The 20,519-nt window shown below is 52.6% G+C and overlaps 8 protein-coding genes across 8 annotated transcripts; 4 read left to right on the top strand and 4 right to left on the bottom strand.

Moving 5' to 3' along the window:
• Window positions 1-129: 129 nt before the first annotated feature.
• An04g09150 (uncharacterized protein) lies at window positions 130-1,314 on the top strand (the record flags this gene model as incomplete). Its single annotated transcript, XM_001402236.3, has 2 exons — window positions 130-434; window positions 552-1,314. The coding sequence occupies 2 exons, from the start codon at window positions 130-132 to the stop codon at window positions 1,312-1,314; spliced, it is 1,068 nt and encodes a 355-aa protein (XP_001402273.3).
• A 63-nt stretch (window positions 1,315-1,377) lies between these two features.
• Window positions 1,378-2,256, bottom strand: An04g09160 (hypothetical protein; the record flags this gene model as incomplete). Its single annotated transcript, XM_059747752.1, has 3 exons — window positions 1,378-1,446; window positions 1,631-1,707; window positions 1,749-2,256. 3 exons carry the CDS (start codon window positions 2,254-2,256, stop codon window positions 1,378-1,380), a joined length of 654 nt encoding a protein of 217 aa, XP_059600692.1.
• A 1,260-nt stretch (window positions 2,257-3,516) lies between these two features.
• Window positions 3,517-6,293, top strand: An04g09170 (uncharacterized protein; the record flags this gene model as incomplete). Its single annotated transcript, XM_001402238.3, has 6 exons — window positions 3,517-3,566; window positions 3,634-3,661; window positions 3,730-3,785; window positions 3,847-4,096; window positions 4,165-5,656; window positions 5,707-6,293. The coding sequence occupies 6 exons, from the start codon at window positions 3,517-3,519 to the stop codon at window positions 6,291-6,293; spliced, it is 2,463 nt and encodes an 820-aa protein (XP_001402275.1).
• A 450-nt stretch (window positions 6,294-6,743) lies between these two features.
• Window positions 6,744-7,334, bottom strand: An04g09190 (hypothetical protein; the record flags this gene model as incomplete). Its single annotated transcript, XM_001402239.1, has 1 exon — window positions 6,744-7,334. The coding sequence occupies one exon, from the start codon at window positions 7,332-7,334 to the stop codon at window positions 6,744-6,746; it is 591 nt and encodes a 196-aa protein (XP_001402276.1).
• Window positions 7,335-8,869: 1,535 nt separating this feature from the next.
• Window positions 8,870-9,304, top strand: An04g09200 (hypothetical protein; the record flags this gene model as incomplete). Its single annotated transcript, XM_059747754.1, has 3 exons — window positions 8,870-8,929; window positions 9,001-9,065; window positions 9,187-9,304. 3 exons carry the CDS (start codon window positions 8,870-8,872, stop codon window positions 9,302-9,304), a joined length of 243 nt encoding a protein of 80 aa, XP_059600693.1.
• Window positions 9,305-10,748: 1,444 nt separating this feature from the next.
• An04g09210 (hypothetical protein) lies at window positions 10,749-11,781 on the bottom strand (the record flags this gene model as incomplete). Its single annotated transcript, XM_059747755.1, has 4 exons — window positions 10,749-10,857; window positions 10,983-11,363; window positions 11,464-11,700; window positions 11,762-11,781. 4 exons carry the CDS (start codon window positions 11,779-11,781, stop codon window positions 10,749-10,751), a joined length of 747 nt encoding a protein of 248 aa, XP_059600694.1.
• Window positions 11,782-11,786: 5 nt separating this feature from the next.
• Window positions 11,787-13,401, top strand: An04g09220 (uncharacterized protein; the record flags this gene model as incomplete). Its single annotated transcript, XM_001402242.1, is given in 3 exon segments — window positions 11,787-12,054; window positions 12,131-12,292; window positions 12,365-13,401. Coding segments are annotated over 3 exon segments (1,467 nt in total).
• A 1,969-nt stretch (window positions 13,402-15,370) lies between these two features.
• Window positions 15,371-18,565, bottom strand: An04g09230 (uncharacterized protein; the record flags this gene model as incomplete). The annotated part of the gene is made up of 1 exon (XM_001402243.1): window positions 15,371-18,565. One exon carries the CDS (start codon window positions 18,563-18,565, stop codon window positions 15,371-15,373), a length of 3,195 nt encoding a protein of 1,064 aa, XP_001402280.1.
• Window positions 18,566-20,519: the final 1,954 nt, after the last annotated feature.

The following is a 20,519-nucleotide window of genomic DNA, read 5'->3' on the forward strand; positions in this document are numbered from 1 at the left end:
TCACCATCTAATCTGTAAAACCCACCGTCGGCATCCCCAACCGCGGCAGGTCCATCCACCAAGGACCCATTCCGAGCCAATTCCGAACCTCGGCACCGCGCCAAGCGCAGCTGCTGGTCAGATGCTTGAATGACGATCACGCTCGCTCTCTTTCTCCATGATAAAGTCCCCGAACTCCCCGGTGTCCGCAATACTATCCAGCAATGTCGACATAATACCACCGAGAAAACGACCATGGCCGACCCTGAACCCTCCCCTACACCCGCTGCTGCTGCACATGTCGCGGACCATGAAAAACACAGTGAGGGGAACCCGGTGAACAGTCCTGCGGGGGACTCAACATCACCGCCGGTATCGTCAATAACCGGCGCTCGACGCCGCCAGCTGCTGGCAGCTCTCAAGTCAACAGACCGTACAGTCGACCGGTTCGATAGGTGAGCGCTGCTTCCTCCTCGCAACATTCTCCTACCCTCCATAACCCAACTACCACCCCAATCCCGAGAGCCATGCACATACATCCCACTAACTCCGACACCCCCACCACCAAACAGACTCATATCCACAGCCGCCGGCCAGGAACGAGTTCTCGCAGTAACAGGCTACCTCGCACACACCCTACACCACATCCTCTCCTCCGCACCATGGATCGCCTTCCAAGCGCGTCTCAGCCTGCTCGCCCGTCTACGAAACAAGTCCACATCACCAAGCCCTAAACCCACCCCATCCTCCTCATCATCGCGCCTCCTCGCCCTCTCCTCCCTCATGTCCGAAACACGCTTCACCCTGCGCCTCCTCGGTCTTTTCCCCCTCTGGACATGGGGGTCGCAGACGCTGAAACACCCGCCCGCGGACAAACCCCTCTACATCCTGACTCTCCTGCAGGTCTTCGTCAACGTCATCTACCAGGCGCTCGAGAACGTGGGGTATCTTGCGCAGAAGGGGATCGTGTCGAAGAAGTTTGTTGATCGCTGGGGTGGGATCGATAAGTGGTATATTTGGAGTACGAGGGCATGGTTCGGGCATATTTTCTTTCAGTTTTTTGTGCTCTGGAGGGGGACGGTGCTTAGGAGGAGGAAGATGAAAGAGGAGGCCGGGGTTGAGGGTGTCGGGAAGGAGGAGAAGAGGGAGGCGCTGAGGAAGGAGATTCGCGCGTGGAGGAAGAGTCTCGTTAATAACGTTTGTTGGGCACCCTTGTGTCTTCACTGGTGCTTTGAGAAGGGGATTGGGTTCCCGGAGCATTTGACCGGGTTGGTTAGTTTTATGGCGGGGGCTTGGGACGTTTGGGATACTTGGGTGGCTACGGGGTTGTCGTAGGGAGGGATTACAGATAGATGTGGGTTTCTTCATATTTTGTTGAGCGATTAAGCATATGGTTACTTACTTGGATGTCATACTATAGATATAGATTGTGATGGAGAAGGCGGATGGTTCTACTAGCTTGCTGTGCTAGGGAAGATCTCATCTATCCATGTAACACATATCCAAATATTAACCAAGCCAACACCCGAAGCAAACCATAGTGGTCGTACAAATAGAAAGTCTAGACCCATCCAACTAACCAAACGCCCAATAAACAAGCCTAGAACGTCTACTCCTTTGATCCAATGCTCCCCAGCAAAGCAAGACATACCCCTAAACACCCGATGCCGACGTCCTCGCCAAATCCATCGTCGACGCGCGCTGAGCCGCACACATATTCCGATATAACTGGCTACAAACAAGTCCATCTATCGGCCAGGTATACATACCCGGATCTGTCGTCGGAAGCTCATTCATTGCCTCGTCCGCCTTCTCCTGGTTCCAGACGAACGCTCCCGCATCGACAATCCTCACACTGCGAATTTCATAACCCTCGAAGGAGTCAAGCTGGGAGATATATGCCTGCACATCTACCAGTCTCATAAGCCCGCTCTCGTATTCGTAGACTTTGTTGCGCTGCTCTTCATTCAGTCCGAGTATGAGCATCCCTTCGACTCGGTGCTGTGGATCCGATGAGGGCAGCATGACGGGTGTGCTATCAGGGCCGAATTGGTAGAGCTTGAAGCCGTACACGGTTGCGCTCATCATGTGTCTGGCGATGTCCGTTGTCTGGGGCACGTCCAGGAAGTACTTAAGCACTGTGGGGAGCATGAGGACTCCGTAGACGAAGCGGGCTGCGCATCCCGGCTTCTCGACCAGGTGGTTTACCTCGTCGTCTGTTAAGGTGTTGCTTCGTGCTTCCAGGAAATCTGAGGGGTAATGTGCCTTATTGTCCATGACTTAAAGATATAGGGGGGGGTCAAGCTGGTGAGTTGAGGCAAGCAAACGATCTGTAGTAGTAGTATCAATGACACCCTGATAGAGAGAGTCTCGTGTTGCGGGAAATGTCTCACTGTGATGAACGATCACTCATGAGGGGAATTGGCCCAAAAAGAATGAGAATGGATAAGTGATGAGAATGTAGCTATACAAGGCCGTTAACAGATTCTATATACTGATGGCCATGTTCGACAGGCTGTTGCTGTGACTGTGAATACCCATTTACTCGTCGAGTAATCAGGACTCACCGAGCTGTTGCCCTGGCGTTAAAGACATAGCCCTGTGAGCACATAGTACCGTATATAATAGCAGTATTCTGGTGGTCTCTCGCCAACCGGGTGAGATGCAGGTTCACACGGCTGTGGTCAGTTCGATGGCACATGTATACCCTTGTCTGCCGAATAGGGAAGTCCCGTTCATAGGCAGCAGGTTGCCGGCAAGGCAGTCGTCGTCCACCATAAGGCTATTGTCCTGACAGTGCCTTGCGCATGGTGATGTAGCGCCGGAGCCAGCCTGGGCCAAACCAGGCTGACTGATGCCATGCCCTGGTGGCTGTCATAGAAGCACTCTGCGCATGCATGCAGGGAGGACGGCTGCCTCAGGCACAAGGTACAGATATAGTGTTACCGGGCGGTGCAATGCACACGCATATCCCCGACAGTCACAGCAGAGTGAGGGGGGCACAGTGACAGTGACTCATTTTGTGCAAAGAATTGCGGCTTATAAAGCAACGATGGAGTAGCAACACCATCGACCCCAGATAAATACTAGTTAGCTGTAGTAGTTAGTGGTAGTTTCAGTTGGGGGACGATCAAGAGTGGATACTACCGGCTTCCATACGCTTCTCTCTCCTCCCCAGGCGGTGGCGGCAACCGGGTTTGGTGGCTCGTGAATCTGCAACAGCTTAAGTCATCAAGCCCCGGTAGGGCCTGGCACTATCGTCACCTCTTAACTGGAGCTCTCTCTCTGCCATCCTCCGATCTCACTTCCAACTCCCTCCCCCTCTGCCATCCCATCTCATCCTTCCAATTTACTCCCCTCCCTCCGGCATCTCTTTCGGTCTGGTGGGCTTTGTATCTCTGTTTCGTTTTTTCATTCCCCTTCATTTGCCTCTTTGTCCCTGTTGCCGAGCTTCACCAAATCCGGTACAGCGACAGTCCTTGATACGTACCCAAGTGTCTACGTTGCTTTACGCGCCTTATCCAAATCTCCCTCAAGATGAGCTCAGAACCCGATCACACCCACGACAAGAAGAGGGTGAACCTCCAGTATGTGATGGAACTTCCTCTGGCATCCACTTCTCCATCGTTCCAAGAAGCTAACCTCATCGCACAGTGACGCCTCCGGCGCCGACAAGAAAGAGGTAAAGACTTTTGCCTGCACAACGGGAAGGGACCTTGATGGCGAATACTGACAACCACCGCGAAATAGGAACTCGACACCTCGACGGCTATCTTGAAGAAGAAGAAGAAGCCTAACTCCCTCATGTAAGCTAGTTCTGGCCTTGGTGCGGGGATACTGGTTGGGTACTGACTGTCTGGGTACTAGTGTCACTGATGCCGTCAACGATGACAACTCCGTTATCGCCCTCTCCAACAACACAATGGACACCCTCCAGCTGTTCCGGGGTGACACCGTCCTCGTCAAGGGCAAGAAGCGCAAGGACACCGTTTTGATTGTTTTGGCCGATGATGATCTTGATGATGGAAGCGCTCGCATCAACCGTGTTGTGAGACACAACCTCCGTGTCAAGCACGGCGATATCATCACCGTCCACCCTTGCCCCGACATCAAATACGTGAGTTCGACTACTCTCCAGCGTTATCCAGGCGAGTTCTTACTAACCTCGCTTGTTATCACCTACAGGCCAAGCGTATTGCCGTTCTTCCCATCGCCGACACCGTTGAGGGCCTGACTGGCTCCCTCTTCGATGTTTACCTCGCCCCCTACTTCCGCGAAGCCTACAGACCCGTGAGACAGGGAGACCTGTTCACAGTAAGAGGTGGTATGAGACAAGTGGAATTCAAGGTTGTTGAGGTGGACCCCCCAGAGTATGGTATTGTGGCTCAAGATACCATCATCCACTGCGAGGGTGAGCCGATCCAGCGCGAGGATGAGGAGGGCAACCTCAACGAGGTCGGTTACGACGACATCGGTGGCTGCAGGAAGCAGATGGCACAGATCCGTGAATTGGTCGAGCTGCCCCTTCGCCACCCTCAGCTCTTCAAGTCCATCGGTATCAAGCCTCCTCGTGGTATCCTCATGTACGGTCCTCCGGGTACCGGTAAGACTCTGATGGCTCGTGCCGTGGCCAACGAGACCGGCGCTTTCTTCTTCTTGATCAACGGTCCCGAGATCATGTCCAAGATGGCTGGTGAATCCGAGTCCAACCTGCGCAAGGCCTTCGAGGAAGCCGAGAAGAACTCCCCTGCCATCATCTTCATTGATGAGATCGATTCCATCGCCCCCAAGCGTGAGAAGACCAACGGTGAAGTCGAGCGCCGTGTCGTCTCTCAGCTTCTGACCCTGATGGACGGTATGAAGGCCCGCTCCAACGTTGTTGTCATGGCCGCCACCAACCGCCCCAACTCCATCGACCCCGCCCTCCGCCGTTTCGGTCGTTTCGATCGTGAGGTCGACATCGGTATCCCCGACCCCACTGGCCGTCTGGAGATCCTCTCGATCCACACCAAGAACATGAAGCTGGGTGATGATGTCGACTTGGAGACCATTGCCGCCGAGACCCACGGTTACGTCGGTTCCGATCTTGCCTCTCTGTGCTCCGAGGCCGCCATGCAGCAGATCCGTGAGAAGATGGATCTGATTGACCTCGACGAGGACACCATTGACGCTGAGGTCCTTGACTCTCTTGGTGTTACCATGGAGAACTTCCGTTACGCCCTTGGTGTCTCCAACCCCTCCGCTCTGCGCGAGGTTGCCGTTGTCGAGGTGCCCAACGTCCGTTGGGAGGACATTGGTGGTCTGGAGGAGGTCAAGCGCGAGCTCATCGAGAGCGTCCAGTACCCTGTCGACCACCCCGAGAAGTTCCAGAAGTTTGGTCTTTCGCCTTCCCGCGGTGTTTTGTTCTATGGCCCTCCCGGTACTGGTAAAACCATGCTTGCCAAGGCCGTGGCCAACGAATGTGCTGCCAACTTCATCTCGGTCAAGGGTCCTGAGCTGCTGAGCATGTGGTTCGGTGAGTCCGAGAGCAACATCCGTGATATCTTCGACAAGGCTCGCGCTGCTGCTCCTTGCGTTGTTTTCCTGGATGAGTTGGATTCCATCGCGAAGTCTCGTGGTGGCTCTGTCGGTGATGCCGGCGGTGCCTCTGACCGTGTCGTCAACCAGCTCCTGACCGGTAAGTTTGTTGCCTATATTATACATGGGTAGTTACTAATTTCCAAACAGAGATGGACGGTATGACCTCCAAGAAGAACGTCTTCGTCATCGGTGCCACGAACAGACCCGAGCAGCTCGATGCCGCTCTGGTCCGTCCTGGTCGTCTTGACACCCTGGTCTACGTTCCTCTGCCGGACCAGGCCTCTCGTGAGAGCATTCTCAAAGCCCAGCTCCGCAAGACCCCTATTGCTGGCGATATCGACCTTTCCTTCATTGCCAGCAAGACCCACGGATTCTCCGGTGCTGATCTTGGCTTCGTCACTCAGCGTGCTGTCAAGCTTGCCATCAAGCAGTCCATCGGCGCTGACATCGAACGCCAGAAGCAGCGTGAGGCTCAGGGCGAGGATGTCAAGATGGAGGACGAGGAGGTTGAGGAGGAGGACCCGGTGCCGGAGCTTACCCGGGCACACTTCGAGGAGGCGATGAAGTCGGCCAGACGCTCCGTCAGCGACGTGGAGATTCGCCGGTACGAGGCGTTTGCTCAGAGCTTGAAGAACTCGGGCGGCAGCAGCTTCTTCCGCTTCCCGTCGGCGGGTGAGGTGACGGACAACAACACGTTCGGTGAAGCCGGCAATGACGACAGCCTCTATGACTAGACTGGTTGCATGTTTCCAAGTTAGTTATCCATCTGCACTACTACTACTTAGAAACAGCGGGTTTTGAGGCCGGGATATAGCCCCGGTTCGAATTCGTATTGGGTTACCGTTTCTTTTTCCTTTTATCCTTTTCCTTTCACGTTCTAAGATTGCGAATATCTGTCTCGCATACTGAGTGCCATAATATAAGCTTAAAGAGTAAATGAATTGCACGTCTTGGTAGACACCCCCACTGTTGTACAAAATAACGAGGCATGTATGTATGCCCATGCTGGTATCAGGATATTGCAACGCCATCCGTAATAAACCATAAAGTAACGCCGTAAAGCAATAAGCCAGGGAATATAGCCAGGAAAAACTGCCTGACAAGGACCAAACACCATACCAACACGCCACAAAACAAACCAACCCCAACAAACAACCACACAGTATAACAACAGACACCACATATTATTTAACCTTACTCCCCGACTTCGACTCCTTCTTCACCTTCTTCATCGGACTCGCCGTATCCCCTCCTCCGTCCTTACTATTCTTTGACCCTTTCCCTCCCCCACCACTCCCACCCTCCTCCTTATGCCCATTCTCAAGATCCCCCAGAATATCCCCCCCATCCTCCGCAACCACCACCTCCCTTAACACCTCCTTCAACGCCCTAACCCCCTGCTCCACCACGGACGACGGAATCCTCACATCAAACGATTCCAGATCCCCAATGCCGCTGCCGTCCTCTTCGCCACTATTCCCATTGCTTTGTTTCGCTTTATTGGCCTCCGCTAGGACCGGATGCTTCCTCCCCTCCGCGGACGCTACTACCGCCTCGAACACCTCGTCGAACCGCTCGCATCGCCCGCCGCGGAGGAGTTCTTGAGCCAGTTTGCGGATGCGTTCTGTCCACCCGAGGCGCTGGAGAGAGCTGAGGAGCGTGGCGTGCAGGTCTTCGAGCGCCGGAGTGCTGGTTAGGTGTTGTAGGAGGTCGGATTCGAGGTCGGATGAAGATGGGGAGGTTGAGGCGGGTTGGTTGGGTGAGGAGGAGGGCATTGTTGGTTTGGAGGGTTGGGGTCGGTTGAGGTGCTGTAAGTGGTTAAGTCGAGGTGACGATAGGTGGGCGCGGCGCGAAGTGGGATGAGAGTGGTGTAGCGCTTGCGTTGTATAGGCGGTTAGGAGAGGTCCGGACCAAGACGTAGAATTGCCTGAGCTAGCGCAATAGGTATCAAAGTATATATATACACCCAAGTCGACGGTGGCGTGCGACTTGCTCGTGGAACGAGATACAATATCTGCGATCGCGATCGGTTAGCGGGTACGGTTCTGGAAAAGATTGCGCGGACTGGAGTAGCTTTGATGGTTCTAAAGGGGGAGTAATTTTCTTGTCTGCACCTTACCTGTCTGGTTCACGATGTGATAGGGAGCGTCGGAGTAGGTGAAAAGCAGAAAAGAAGGGAGGGGGTTGAGGAGAACTTGGGGGCGAGAATAATCCTAGTCCGGGGAAAGGCGAGCCTTGCGGTGGTCGGAGGTCAGCGCAGGAACCGCCGATAAGATGAGTTGCCGCATTTGATTAGCGTCAATCTATATAGTAATGACGATAATATGTCTCCCCTTCATAAACATGGTCAGCTTTCGTGGCTAATTTCCATAATGTGCTCTAGGATTTGGATATTGGTAGGATTGTATAACTGGAAAGCAAATGATTCGGTGCTTCGCTCACGGCGAAGCTGTTCAGCTGCTACAACACATGACCGCTAGGAGCTCGGCTTCTATGTGCGCAATTCTTGCAACTAACGGATCAAATACCGCCCACAAGTGAGCCATCTTCGCTGTGTCCATTCATGATGAGCAACAATGATGACCCCGGGCTGATCGGACTTGGTCGAGAAGGATGCGTGATGCGCTTTGGAATATTGCTGTCAAACGGCTAATATATAGCCTCTGCCAGAGGATGCCTCCTAGGCGACAACCATCAACCACGAGCAAACGAATGAGCTAAACAAGCAATCACTAAAGCACAAGGGACATGTGTATAGCCAGCTTGGGTATGTCTTAGGCATTATAAAGCCGTATTAGGTCTCTGACACCGAGATTCGAATGCTATATCTACGCCGAGCTTCACTCAGCCGCTATCTACCGTACCCATTATGATAGTGTGGACAACATTCGACAATTACAATGGCTCCAAGGAGGCTACACGTATCATTCGCCGACTACACGAGCAGCGTGTACTGGTTGCCGATATTGCGACACGGATTTTCTACTTGAGGAGGATCTCTCCCTCCAGATACGCGATTTTATCGAGTCTACAACCGTCGCGGACGATGGGGACATGACCAACTTCGTATCTAAAGACTTCGTTTCAGTCAAGCCCAACATTGCGCGCTTTGGATCGATGACGTACGAGGTTGTCTCCTGGAAAACAACTCGAGTTCTACGTTATACCCGACATCGAGGCCGACCTAGATGATGATTCAGAGTCCAAGACATATAAAACCTGGCCAACCGCTGACAAACTCCCAGACACGAACCACCTGTTCTTAGGAGATATCATCAAGAGATGCTGGGCCAGTGACGGGTTTCTCACGATGCAGGAAGTTTGCCACGCCTTGAATAATTCCGGTCAAAAGCCAACGATCTTACGGAAGGTTAGCCGCCTGGGGTCGCATCGCATCGCATCACACAGTACTACTACTGCAGCTCCTCCGGTTGGCGTTAGGCTATAGGCGTAGATAGGCGCGCGCGAGAGAACGCGGGGCATATTCTGAACAAGGCTTTTCCAGGGTATGTCCGATATAAATAGCATCCAACGGCGGTTGGCGCATCGAATGGACTGACCAGAATGCAATCATTGCGCCGGGGTGGGTATGGGTATACATATACATATTATACCATACTTACGTAGACATACATGGGCTCCACTGGGCCTCGAGGTGCCAATAATCACCTCCCATGCTGCAAGTAAACAACAAGGAGGAATCAATGCTGTTCCAGATGGCTGGCACACCCACATGTTCGTGTAAGGTTTGCTGCGTTGCCAGGGATTGAGGGTGTCACAACCGGATTGGAAAAAAGACACGATCGCGGGATGGCTGGTTCTTAGCTTTGCAAGGGAGGGATGCTGATAAGATGTACTCGGTAAGGCAGTTATCGTCCGTCCTTCCGTAGTCCTCATGCAGCGTGTGTGTACATGCAGGAAGGACCAGATCCGGGCGCTTGCTTCCTTGATTCATGTGGACAGCGCACGGTGAGGGGGTAAGGAATATAGCACGGTGCTGACTGAAGGAGAATCTGCTTTTTTTTTTTTTTTTTTTTTTTTTTTTTTTTTTTTTTTTTTTTTTTTCATGCGTGCGAAATTACGCTGTTACTATGGATCGGATATTTTTGACCCCGGTTGATGTGATCGGCGTGGCCGATAGCAAAGCTCCTGAGAGATGGTGAGTGTTGAAATGGTAGACTATGTGTGTGTTATACCGCCTCAATAGCGGCGGCTCAATAGTAGAACACAGGCGTGCTGTGTTGCCCAGGTTGCTCCACAGTAAACCCGTTCGCTTGAAATATTCCTAGATGCAACGGATGTAATTCGGTGGTCAAGACTAGAGACTCGGCCGTTTTCTGCAGCGCAGGACTAAGTGCCATTGACTCCTATACTTCCTACGTAGGACCCTCGTTGAATATACGTAAGCTCTGTCATCTACTACTGCTTTGTACTAGCTAGGTGGGGGATATCGATGGTGCAAATAGACTTTCTACGGAGAGTCAGGCACACGGAGACAAAGCCCTTCGGCGATAGTATCCGAGGAAAGTTAAATATAGAACCGCGGCCATCCAAGCTCGAGTGGATTGGAGGTTTAAAAAAAATGCTAGAAAAAAGGGGCAAGGGGAGGAAGATGATGGAGACGAGTGGAAAAGAGATTTTCTGATGGAGCCATGGATGTCCTTGCATGGACAATCATCGACAGTTCAGCGTCGAGATGGGGAACGAATGGCACGATGACAGCGGAGGATTCGGACCCAGAGAGCATCCGAAAACGTCGAGGCTCCGGCACTATTGAATTTTGACAGCGCCTGGCTTGAATAATAGTGGGAATAACCAACCCCCCTCCGTCCACTGGCCGTTAAGCCTGCCGAGCGATGCTTCTGGTTTGCATGAACCCCGATCGAAACTAGTAGCATTTGTGTGATAATAGTGCTGGTGACTAGGATGGGCGCTTCGTTAGTGTCCTCATAATCGCACGGAACTTCAGCCAGGGGATGGGCCCCGTCCACCATTCGTCTCCTCTTCTCAATTTTCGATTTTCTGCTTGGAGAAGTGTTGGCGCTTGGATCCGGCGATGGCTCTCCTTTTTTTTTTTTGCTTTAACCCTGGTTTTTCCGTTGGAGTATCCCACCCGTTGTCTGCAAGATGCGTCACTGAGAGGTTTTGCCCAGAGTCTGGCTGGGAACGAAGCAAGGATGAGGGATCCATTAACGGAGCAAGTACTTGAGAGGGGGTCGGACTGAGCCGAAAAACGGCCGACAGTAGATACCGTAGATCCCATAGATCCCCATCATATAGGCAGACGGGGGATATTGACTATTCCACTGGGATGATCATAAAAACAGATGACTGAGCTGTCTGTACTCTGTATACTTTAAGAAACTACTTACTAGTTACTATCCACAAGGAAAGTGACTTGCGGGAGTCCAGACCGGCATCACGTGTGGCGATCCAACTTTAGAAGCGCCTCTTGGTTTTCCCGTTCGGCGGTTCGTTGGACTCCGCGCCCAACCAGCTTCTTGTTCTGTTGCTGCTGCTGCTGCTGTTGCTTCTTCTTTCCCCGTCCATCGCTGCCTCTCATCTGCTTGCTCGAACACCCCAGTTCACCCAGTCTCCCTTCCTCGTGGCCCTTGGTCTCTTCTTCGTCGACCAACCAACTATCATCAACGAGGGTCTTCTCCCTTTCGCACTTCTCATCATCCGGTTGGACCCCCAGAACTTGGCCGAGCTTCCCCGCTCTCGCTGTCGCTGCATGCCTTGTTGGCCTCAGGATCCCCCTCCGCTCCTCTTCCATCACGGCCTCTTTCCATGCTTCCTCGTCTCTTCTACTTCGTCACCTCGCCTTCTTCCTCTTTACTAGCTCTTTCGCCCTCCACTATCTCTTAATCAGCTTCTTCCTCCTGAGTCTCCTTCATCAGAAACTCCGCGCTTCGCAGCTTCGGTCCAACTTCACTGTCGGTGTCCTTATAATTCACCCGCTTGCCGTCCCTCCCGTTCATGTGGCACGCCTGCTCGACGAAGTTTGGCTCCCAACACTCATCATCCGGGTCGGTTAGTCCGTGATTGACAACTCCAACGCCTTCTGTGCGACCGGCTCTATTCTTTGTACTCAATCTTTGGCGATCTATCTCGGGTCTAGAGGCTGGCGCTTCGCTGAGTCTGCTAGCCGGTCCGACGTCCTCCCCAGCCCCCTCCTCTACGTGTCTCCGGGCGTCGTCACCGGTTATTGAATGAATTCATTCGTCATGTCTCTCCATACCTCCTATCATGCCGACTCGGATGCGGACGACGAGTACGAGCGCAGCGTGATCACGTCCCCTCATCTGGCCACCGACTCCGAGGCCTCCCCTTCCGAATCAGAATTCCCGTCAGCAGAGCATACCCCCACGACTTTGGCCAATGTCGACGACAATCCACGATCGCCTCGGACAATCATCACCGAATGGACCGMTGAGGAATGCGCCAACTTCGTTGCCGCCCTTGGTCTTCGTCAATACTGCGCCGCTTTTCTAGGTAAGTCCCCAAGGTATCAAAACAAAGGCGCTAAGGCTTTCGGATCACTGACTGCGTGGTGTTTGTATTACAACAGAAAACGAAATCGTTGGCGAAGCGCTCATCGCCCTGAAACATGATGAACTTAAGGAGATGGGGATCGCGAGTGTGGGACATCGATTGACTATCTTGAAGAGTGTATACGAAACGAAGGTCAAGCAAGATATTCCGATTGACGCAGATCATTACATCCCACTGTGTATGTCCACTGAATTTCTACTATGCAGGTGCTACCTGTAAATCGACTTGCTAATGTGTCTTACATCGACAGCCGCGGACCAAAGTATGAACGAAACCGCCACCCAGGACGATATTTCCCGGTTGATTCGGTCCATCCGCGTACGCGATGACCGTATTATGTCTATGGAGTCAGAGATGCGACGGATTGCAGAGGAATATCGTCGACTGCGCGAAGAGCTTCTTCCCGTGTTCAAGATGGCGAAAGACAAGTCACAGCCGTTGCCCCCGCCTTCCTCTGTGCCAGGATCCGGCTCGGAGGGATACCATGATGGGCCAACGCTCACATCTCCGTCCGGAATCACGCTCCTGGATCGTTCTGGTAGTATTCTATCTCGGACGTTCTCCAAACGTGGCCACAATGGAGGCACTACTCCCAAGACCAACTCCCCTACCCACATTCCCCCGTCGATCCACGAGGGCCGCATGTACAGTGATGGGCTAGATCCGTCCACGGCAAATTCCTCCCACTTGACTATGCTGAATGGCAAGTCGCAATTATCTCCAGGCATTCCGTCCCCGACCTCTCCAGGCAATCAATACGCTCCACAGACCCTAGCCTCCCGGGCATATACCCAACCGAGTTCTAGCAGCATAAACCACGTCTCGCATAACCACCACGACGATGCCACGGCGTCACAGTCGCGGCCAGACCGTCTGAACCCTACACCAACACAATCTACACGCCCCGACATTCCCACTCGTTCAGACTCAAGGGCGACTCAGGATCCACCGAGCGTGGAAATCTTCAAGTCCTTCCGCGTGTCGATGGACGATCCATGCCACAAGGTTCTTCCGGCTGCGCTCAAGAAGTATAACATCAACGCCGATTGGAAACAATATGCACTATACATTGTATATGGTGACCAAGAACGATGTCTTGGGCTCGAGGAACGACCACTCATCCTGTTCAAACAGCTCGAAAAGGAAGGACGCAAGCCCATGTTCATGCTACGAAAGCAGGTCCATCCCATCGATAGCGGCATGTATTCCGGGGGAGGATCTGCACCGAATAGTGCTGGCTTTGAGGGACGACAGGCACAGATTAATCTGCCCGGCGGCGTGCTGTGAGCAGCACACTGCAGCATCATTCTCGATGGAAGCATCATCACGTTTAATTGTTGCTTGAGATACCCCCCGGACCCTGACATGGGGTCGTTTCATTCCTCTCATTCTTCTCGATCTTCTCTCAGACCATTTGTGCGGGCTTCTGTCGTTGTCTCAATTCATATCATCATCATCATATCAGCGGTGTTACGGTGTTGGGGATCCCGGAATAGGAAAAGCTCATGTATCAGCGTGGCATTTGTTGGGTTTCTCTCTGCACTATTATCTCTTTCTACTTACCGGCTACCTTATGTCTGAGTTCAACACATACTACTTACCATCTTAATTTCTCTGAATAAACTTCTGTCTACATTTACTTCCAACTTGTCTGCTTCCGGGTCCATGCAGCATTCATAGTGAACTTGCACTTACCTATGTCCACTCCAAATATTCTCACGCATGTTTTGAGAAATATAGGCATAGTATAGATAGACGGCTTACGTTCATCCTAGCATAGTTGCCCATCTAATTACAGTCACGACATGATATACTCAATTCGTGCACTACATAGTATTCTGTTCATATACTAAATACCTTGTCCCACACCCCAAATGAAGTTCCCTCCTTACCCTCCGACATATTACTACTATTATATAGTATGGCCTATAGACCCGAAATATCTACTTACTAATGCTCCAAAGATAATCATGATCTTAATACTCCTCACCACCCCCTCACAAATAAACAAGCTAGTACTAGTATCATAGCACCATCATCTAATATTACTTATATATATTCCCACAAATCCAACTAAAATCATATCACACTCGTCTATTGTGTTTACGACTGACTCATTCACTCTGCGTTTCGAAGTGAGAATAATGGCTTAGACCTCCCAGGGAGGATACTCTCTACTTCTACTACTATTACTATTTATTAGTTACTTTACTAGTTTATAGTAACTACTTACTATCCTGGCAGACTACTTCTTTTCCAAGGCACGCCTGCGGGCATAGTACATTCATTAATGGCTTGAGTGAGCATGTAGGATAAATATATTAGTATTTACTAAGTAGATATGATATGCTAACATCATATGGTATGGTTCTTGCTTCATTGGGTGCAATTACTACTTAGCTGGTACTATTACTAGTAGTACTGCAATCAATGTATCGTTAGTAGTAAAACTAATAGTAACTGAATGATGGGTTTCCACAAGTCTGGGGTGCCCGTTATCATTACTATCTTACTAGTAGTTAAGGGGCCGAGAAAAGCATATTTTATTGCTGTGGCGTTACTACCGAAATCAGGATTTGATAGTACCAAGTTGTGGCTCTACTATCTCACTGCTGCACTTAAGTGCTACCACTAAGTAGAATGACCAGGATGAGAATGGAGAAAGAGCAGAATGGAAACTCTGAAGAAAATAATATACTATATCATATATGTACTTATATGTACTTCGTACCCATTACAAAATCATGGTGCTAGGCGTAGGCACCATATGTCAGCCAATCCATCCCATCCATCATTCTATCAGTCAATAACAGCAGCAATAGTACTGATCCACAGTACACAACAACAAGAGGCAGCTGGGCTGAGCTGGCCGGGTTGCACAGCGCGGGGCACCAGCAGGCGGTGGGACAAACAAATGCAAAAGGGTAAAAGTAGTTACACAAAAAAGTGAAAGCGCGCTCTATACATGATCGCATCCAGCCATGCATGCAAAACGAACTCCAGATGCTCAAGAACAAGCAAACCCATAACCGAGCTCTAGGAAGGACCTGCTGATTCTTGGCTCAGTAGAAAAGAAGAGCTTTCTACACCGCAAGGTTGCGTTGGTTTCACCGCCCTCCCCTTTTATTTCCTTCCCCCCCTCCTTTCCTTGGGCTCTTATATTATTTCTCCTTTGAAAGAATTCCCTTTCAGCTTCACTGCCCAAAGTTCACTTTTCCCCTCACTCTGTGTTCGCTGCATATTTTGCGATTTTGTCTTAATTTTCACGGCCCTTCTCGCCGCCCCAGGAGATGCTCCGTCGGCTCTGACTGCGACTGTGTCGGTTGTATGGAGAATTATTCTCTTGTCCCTCACTGGAGTTTTCTCCCGACTGTTGTCTGCTGGTTGGGGGCTTCGTGCCGTCGGCAAAGGAGACCTTCGCCTCAGTATCATTGCCCTCATCATCCGTGTCTTCTAGAAGAGCATCCGGATCGTCAGAATCCTCCGAGTCATTGATTTCACCAAGTGCAGCCAGACGACGACGGCGTTCCGCTGGCGTTTCACCTGTGTCATCCAAGTCCGCTTGCTGGGGAGGACGAGTGAGTCCGGCCGCTTCGCGAAGTTGGGCGGGCGGAATACGTTCCGTGCCATCATCATCGGAATCCCGTCGTGACCGGGGACGCGATTTCGGAGACGTGGATGTAGGACTGAGGTGGGAACTGCGACGCTCTTCGGCTGCTGTGCCACGTGTGAACCGTGCCAACGAAGCGGCAATGTCGCCGGGCACTTCCACGTCCGATTCGTCGTCCGTGAATTCGCTTCCGGTGCCGGATTCGTCATCCTCTGCGACGGGGGCAGGGGCAGGCCGCGAAGCCACTCCGGGGTCTGATCGGCGGCGCTCTTGCGATTCAGCCTTCTGAGCCTCCTCGCGAGCCACCTTCTTTACCCGTTCGGGGGCGTCGGTCTCTTCGACCACATCACGACGTGCTTTGGGACCAAGGTTACGGATCTGTTGAGCAAATTCATGCTTGGTCATGCGGCGACCCTTGTGCTCGACGCCTCTCTTGCCGACATCATTGTCATCAGCCAGGGTGAAACGCAGACCATCATCCGCCAGCCAGTCGTCTTGAGCAGCCTTGCGGGCGGCCTGGGATGACTCGCCCTCCTCTTCCATGCCGAACCACGTGCCCATTCTTGTCAGTCCGCGACGAACAGGAGCATCCGTCTCAGGTTTATCCCCGGAAGGAATGGAATACTTCTTGATAACTTCTCCATCTTCGTCCTCAACGATGATGGTGTTGCCGAATTGGTAGGCGTGAGCGGAGCGACCTTTGGCCTTGGCTGGCTTTCTCGATGCTTCCTCAGCCTTCTTCTTCTCATCAGTCTGTTTGGCCTCCTTGGCCTCTTGGTCCTCAGCACGACCCTTCCCAAGCCCAATCCACTGGCCAAAACGCTTGCGAGCCTTATCCAGCGGGTGTCCGGTCTTTTCGCCAATGGCCTGCTCAATCTCCTCTCCTTCAGTCTTGCCATGAGGCTGGCTGCGCGATTTGGCGTATTCATCCGATTGTTGCTGCAACTTCTGGCGTTGTTCTTCCATATGACGCTGTTGCTCCTCGGTGGACATATGACTGATATCCTCAACCTTGAGAACGTTGCCTTCTTCATCTTCCATGACCATGTTGTGACCTTCCAGATAAACCTCGAGCGCAGGCTCGCGTCCAAACTTATCGGCTTCCTTGGAGGGCGGGGAAGCCTCGCGTTCGATCTTGTCGCGCTCCCTGGATTCATCGCTCTTTTCCTTTTGCTCATCCGACTCCGTCTCCAGTGGGCGTTGAGGGGCAATAGCTGACTGACTGATCGGGCCACCGGCGCCGTCGGTGCGTCTGCGACGTCTGCGGCGCCTCCGTGCAGATCTACCACCCGTTGACTCCGTATCTTCGTCGCGAACCCGACGCAGGAAGTTGCCTGGCACACCAATGGGGGGCAGCGTCCCTGGAGGATATTCCGGTTCATTCGAAGATTCGTCCTCATCCGGTTTCCGGAACGACATGGAACCTTTAGCAAGAGATTGCACGCGAGGCAAGCGGTTCATCCAGGAAGGACCCTCCTCGTTGGCGGTGGTGTAGGACAGCGTGATGGTCAAGGTGTTGATGCGCTTTCCTAACGTAAACACGGCAATGGACGAACCATGGACCAGGATCGAGGAGATGACCATGAAGGTGGTGACGGGCCAAATCAGCTGGATGATATAGTAATTATGACTGCCCGGACCCGGCAAGTCCGACTCGGACCAGGGCTCGGTGCTGTCTGATTCTAGCTCAGCCCGGGCCAGGATAGAAGCGAAGATTGCGCCGACACCAATGGGGCCGAAGTGGCCGGCAAACAGGGCCTCGCGCCACGTTTTCACATCCGGAATGATAGGTTTCAGCATCAACATGATCGGGATGCGGCGGAAGAAGATGACAAGGATGGCAATGACTACGAGCCGCCAGGGCACAAGGCCGATGTCCGGGTTGTTGTAGTCCTCCCAGGGGACGATGGCTCCGAAATAGACAAAGTAGGCCAAGTTGAGCAGGAGATCGATGACGTTAGACACGTGCGATTCTTCTGTTTTCTCTGTAAACCAACCATCGTTACTGAAGCCGACGCCGGCCGAGAAGCCTATCAGAAGGTCGTCCATGCCCAGCAGACTGCCTGAGCCGGCGCAGAAAACGGCGAGCACGAAGTAGAAGACCAGGAAACTCTCACGGTCAATCAAGCCCTTGCGCTCGGCGAATTTGATCGAATGACGCGCGAGGTAGCCGATGACGAAGCCAAAGATTGCGCCGAAGACGCACTCGTAGAGGATGGTAATGCAGAACCAGTTGAGCGACACCTCCCCGGCATTGGGGCGGTAGCGCCAGATGTAGAATCCCAGGTAAATGAAGGGGAAGGCCATGCCATCGTTGCAGCCCGACTCGGCAGACAACAAGTCTCTCAAGTGCTTGGGAACCCGTCGCGCGAATTTACCTTTACCTACGACGGACGAGGCCAAGACGGGGTCCGTGGCGGTGACGCACGCGGCGCACACGAGACTCTCCAGCCAAGAGAGGGGAGGCACCATCCACCAGATAAAGAGACTGGTCACCAGCCAGCCCCAGGTCATGACGGGCACCAGCAGCAGAAAGACGGATTTCCAGTGACGTTCCATGTACGCTTTGGGCAACTCGACGCCGACGGCGAAACACTGGACGACCAAGACGATGCGAGAGCACTCGAGGGTGATCTTGTCGACATTGCCCCACGAGTTGGGATTGAACAGGTTGGCCGCATGAGGCCCGAAAATGATACCGCAAAGGGTAGCAACGGTGGCTTCACCGATGTAGAGCTTCTCCTTGACGAACAAAGAGCACAGCATGAACAGACTGGTAAAGCCACCCAGAATCATGTAAGCCAGATGCGGCTTGTCGATGTCCAAATGATCCCACGCCATGGTTGCGACGGGCGGACGGAGGGTCCGGGAACTACTACAGCGGTCGTGCGGCGGGCGCTTGCTCGAGCTGCGGGATGGCTTGATTTAATTCCTCCCCGCGCAGCCCGTGATCTTCACCCCGATATAGCCTTGCACCAGGCACCGTAAATCCCGGGTATACCTCCACCGATCGGACCAATGCGCAATCAAGCAAGGGAGATCCACCTCAAAAGTTGACCAACGCGCCGGGTTCCCGCATACCTCGGGGGATCAGGAAACGCGGACCGAGCTGAAGGCGACGGACGCCGCGGAGAATAGGCGAGGTCGGAGGAGGACAGGGAGGGGGCAGGCGGCGCGGTTGTTCCAAGGGCGTCGCGGGTGCGTCCTGCAAGGGGGGGGAAAGAGATGCCTAGGTGAGCGCTGGACGTGAGATAAGTTCCGGGGAAAAGGAAGAAAAAGGGATGGTAGCAGAAGGGAGGAAAAAAAAGGAAAAAGAGTTGGTCCGTGTAACTATCGAGAGAGAAGGTAGATTATGAAGGTGGGAGTGAGAGAGAGGTTCCGGGCTTACCAGAAGAGGCAATGGATGGTTTATCCGGATGATCTCCGATAATATGTTGACCGACTCCGCCAGAAAAGGAAACGCTCAAGAAGGAGAATACCAAGATAGAGAGTAACAAAAAAAAAAAGGTGAGAGGGGTGCGGTCAGACGAGGTGAAAAGACCGGGGAGTTATGGAGGAGTAAGTAGGAGGAAAGGTGTCCCAAGAAAAGAAAGGGCGGGAGAAGTAGAGAGACGGGGAAAGAGAGAGCTCCAAGGTTTCTCAGCCCAGCGCAGGACCAGCAACACCAAGGCAGAGAGAGCGCGTGGAGGGACAAGAAAAAACCAAGAACGACTGGGCGTCTGGGCAAAGGCTGGCGAATGGCCGGGACCAGAAGACCGGAAATTTCCTTTATGAAGGCGATAGGGATACCAAGACCACAACCAAGCCCGAGACCCAGTGCCCGAGCGGCATCGTGACGCTTGATTTGATGCGAAGGTTGGGGGGGGACACTGGATGCAGCCCAGCACCGAAACGTAACGAAAGCGATTACGCAGGAAAGCGACGGGGCGAAGGAATCAGAAAGCGCGGATCAGACCGGGCGGGGAATGGTGCGAATAACTCTTTTTCCTCTCTCTCTCTCTCTCCCTGCCACTGTAACTAAGTTAGTTTGGTAGTAAGAGGAGGAAGCACAGAGCGAGAGGATCCATGGTCGTTCGCGGAACGAACAATTTTGAGGCTTGGCGGAGCGGGACTCTCGTTTTTAGATTGCTTCGTTTCCTCTTCTCGCCCGTTTCTAGTCAACTTTTTCCCTTCTACTGTGTACTGTACACATCCTCATCTCACTCTGGCTTACTTCCTTCATTTCCCGAGTATCCCTTGGCAATGACCAAGAGTCTGGGTTGGCATCCCACTTGGTAACCTCGCGTAAAGTTGAACCCGCTCTCCAACTCTTCAACTCGGCTTCTCTCACCCGGCATCTCCGGGACCTGCTTCCATCCATCCATTGATAGTTGCCCCAGTCAATACTAGTCACGATGTAGATACTAGAAAAGTGGCCGGTGTGCTCAGTTCTCCCGATGATTCGACCTAAATCAGCAGTACCACCTGTCTATTGTGCCCCAGACCAGTTCCTCCGATCTGACCTACCGCTGGGAGATTTCCCGTGTAACCTGGAGAAAGATAACTCGATAGATAGATTGGTCTAGATACTGTAACCGGCCAATTCTGTGGCATGTATCAGATGGAGGATGCAGGATAAGCTTGATCTCGTGTCAAACCTCATCTCCAGCTCCAGTTCCATGACAGGCGGGAGACCGTGTCACCAGTCACTGGTCACCAAAACATCTTCCTCATCATCCATCCTTCATCACACACACCAGCTGGTGCCAATCAACTACCATGACGCCATGCAGCGATAGCGCCTCTCTCTCCTTTC

The sequence above is a fragment of the Aspergillus niger genome (genome assembly GCF_000002855.4).
Source record: "Aspergillus niger supercontig An04".
NCBI classification, from domain to species: Eukaryota; Fungi; Ascomycota; class Eurotiomycetes; order Eurotiales; family Aspergillaceae; genus Aspergillus; species Aspergillus niger.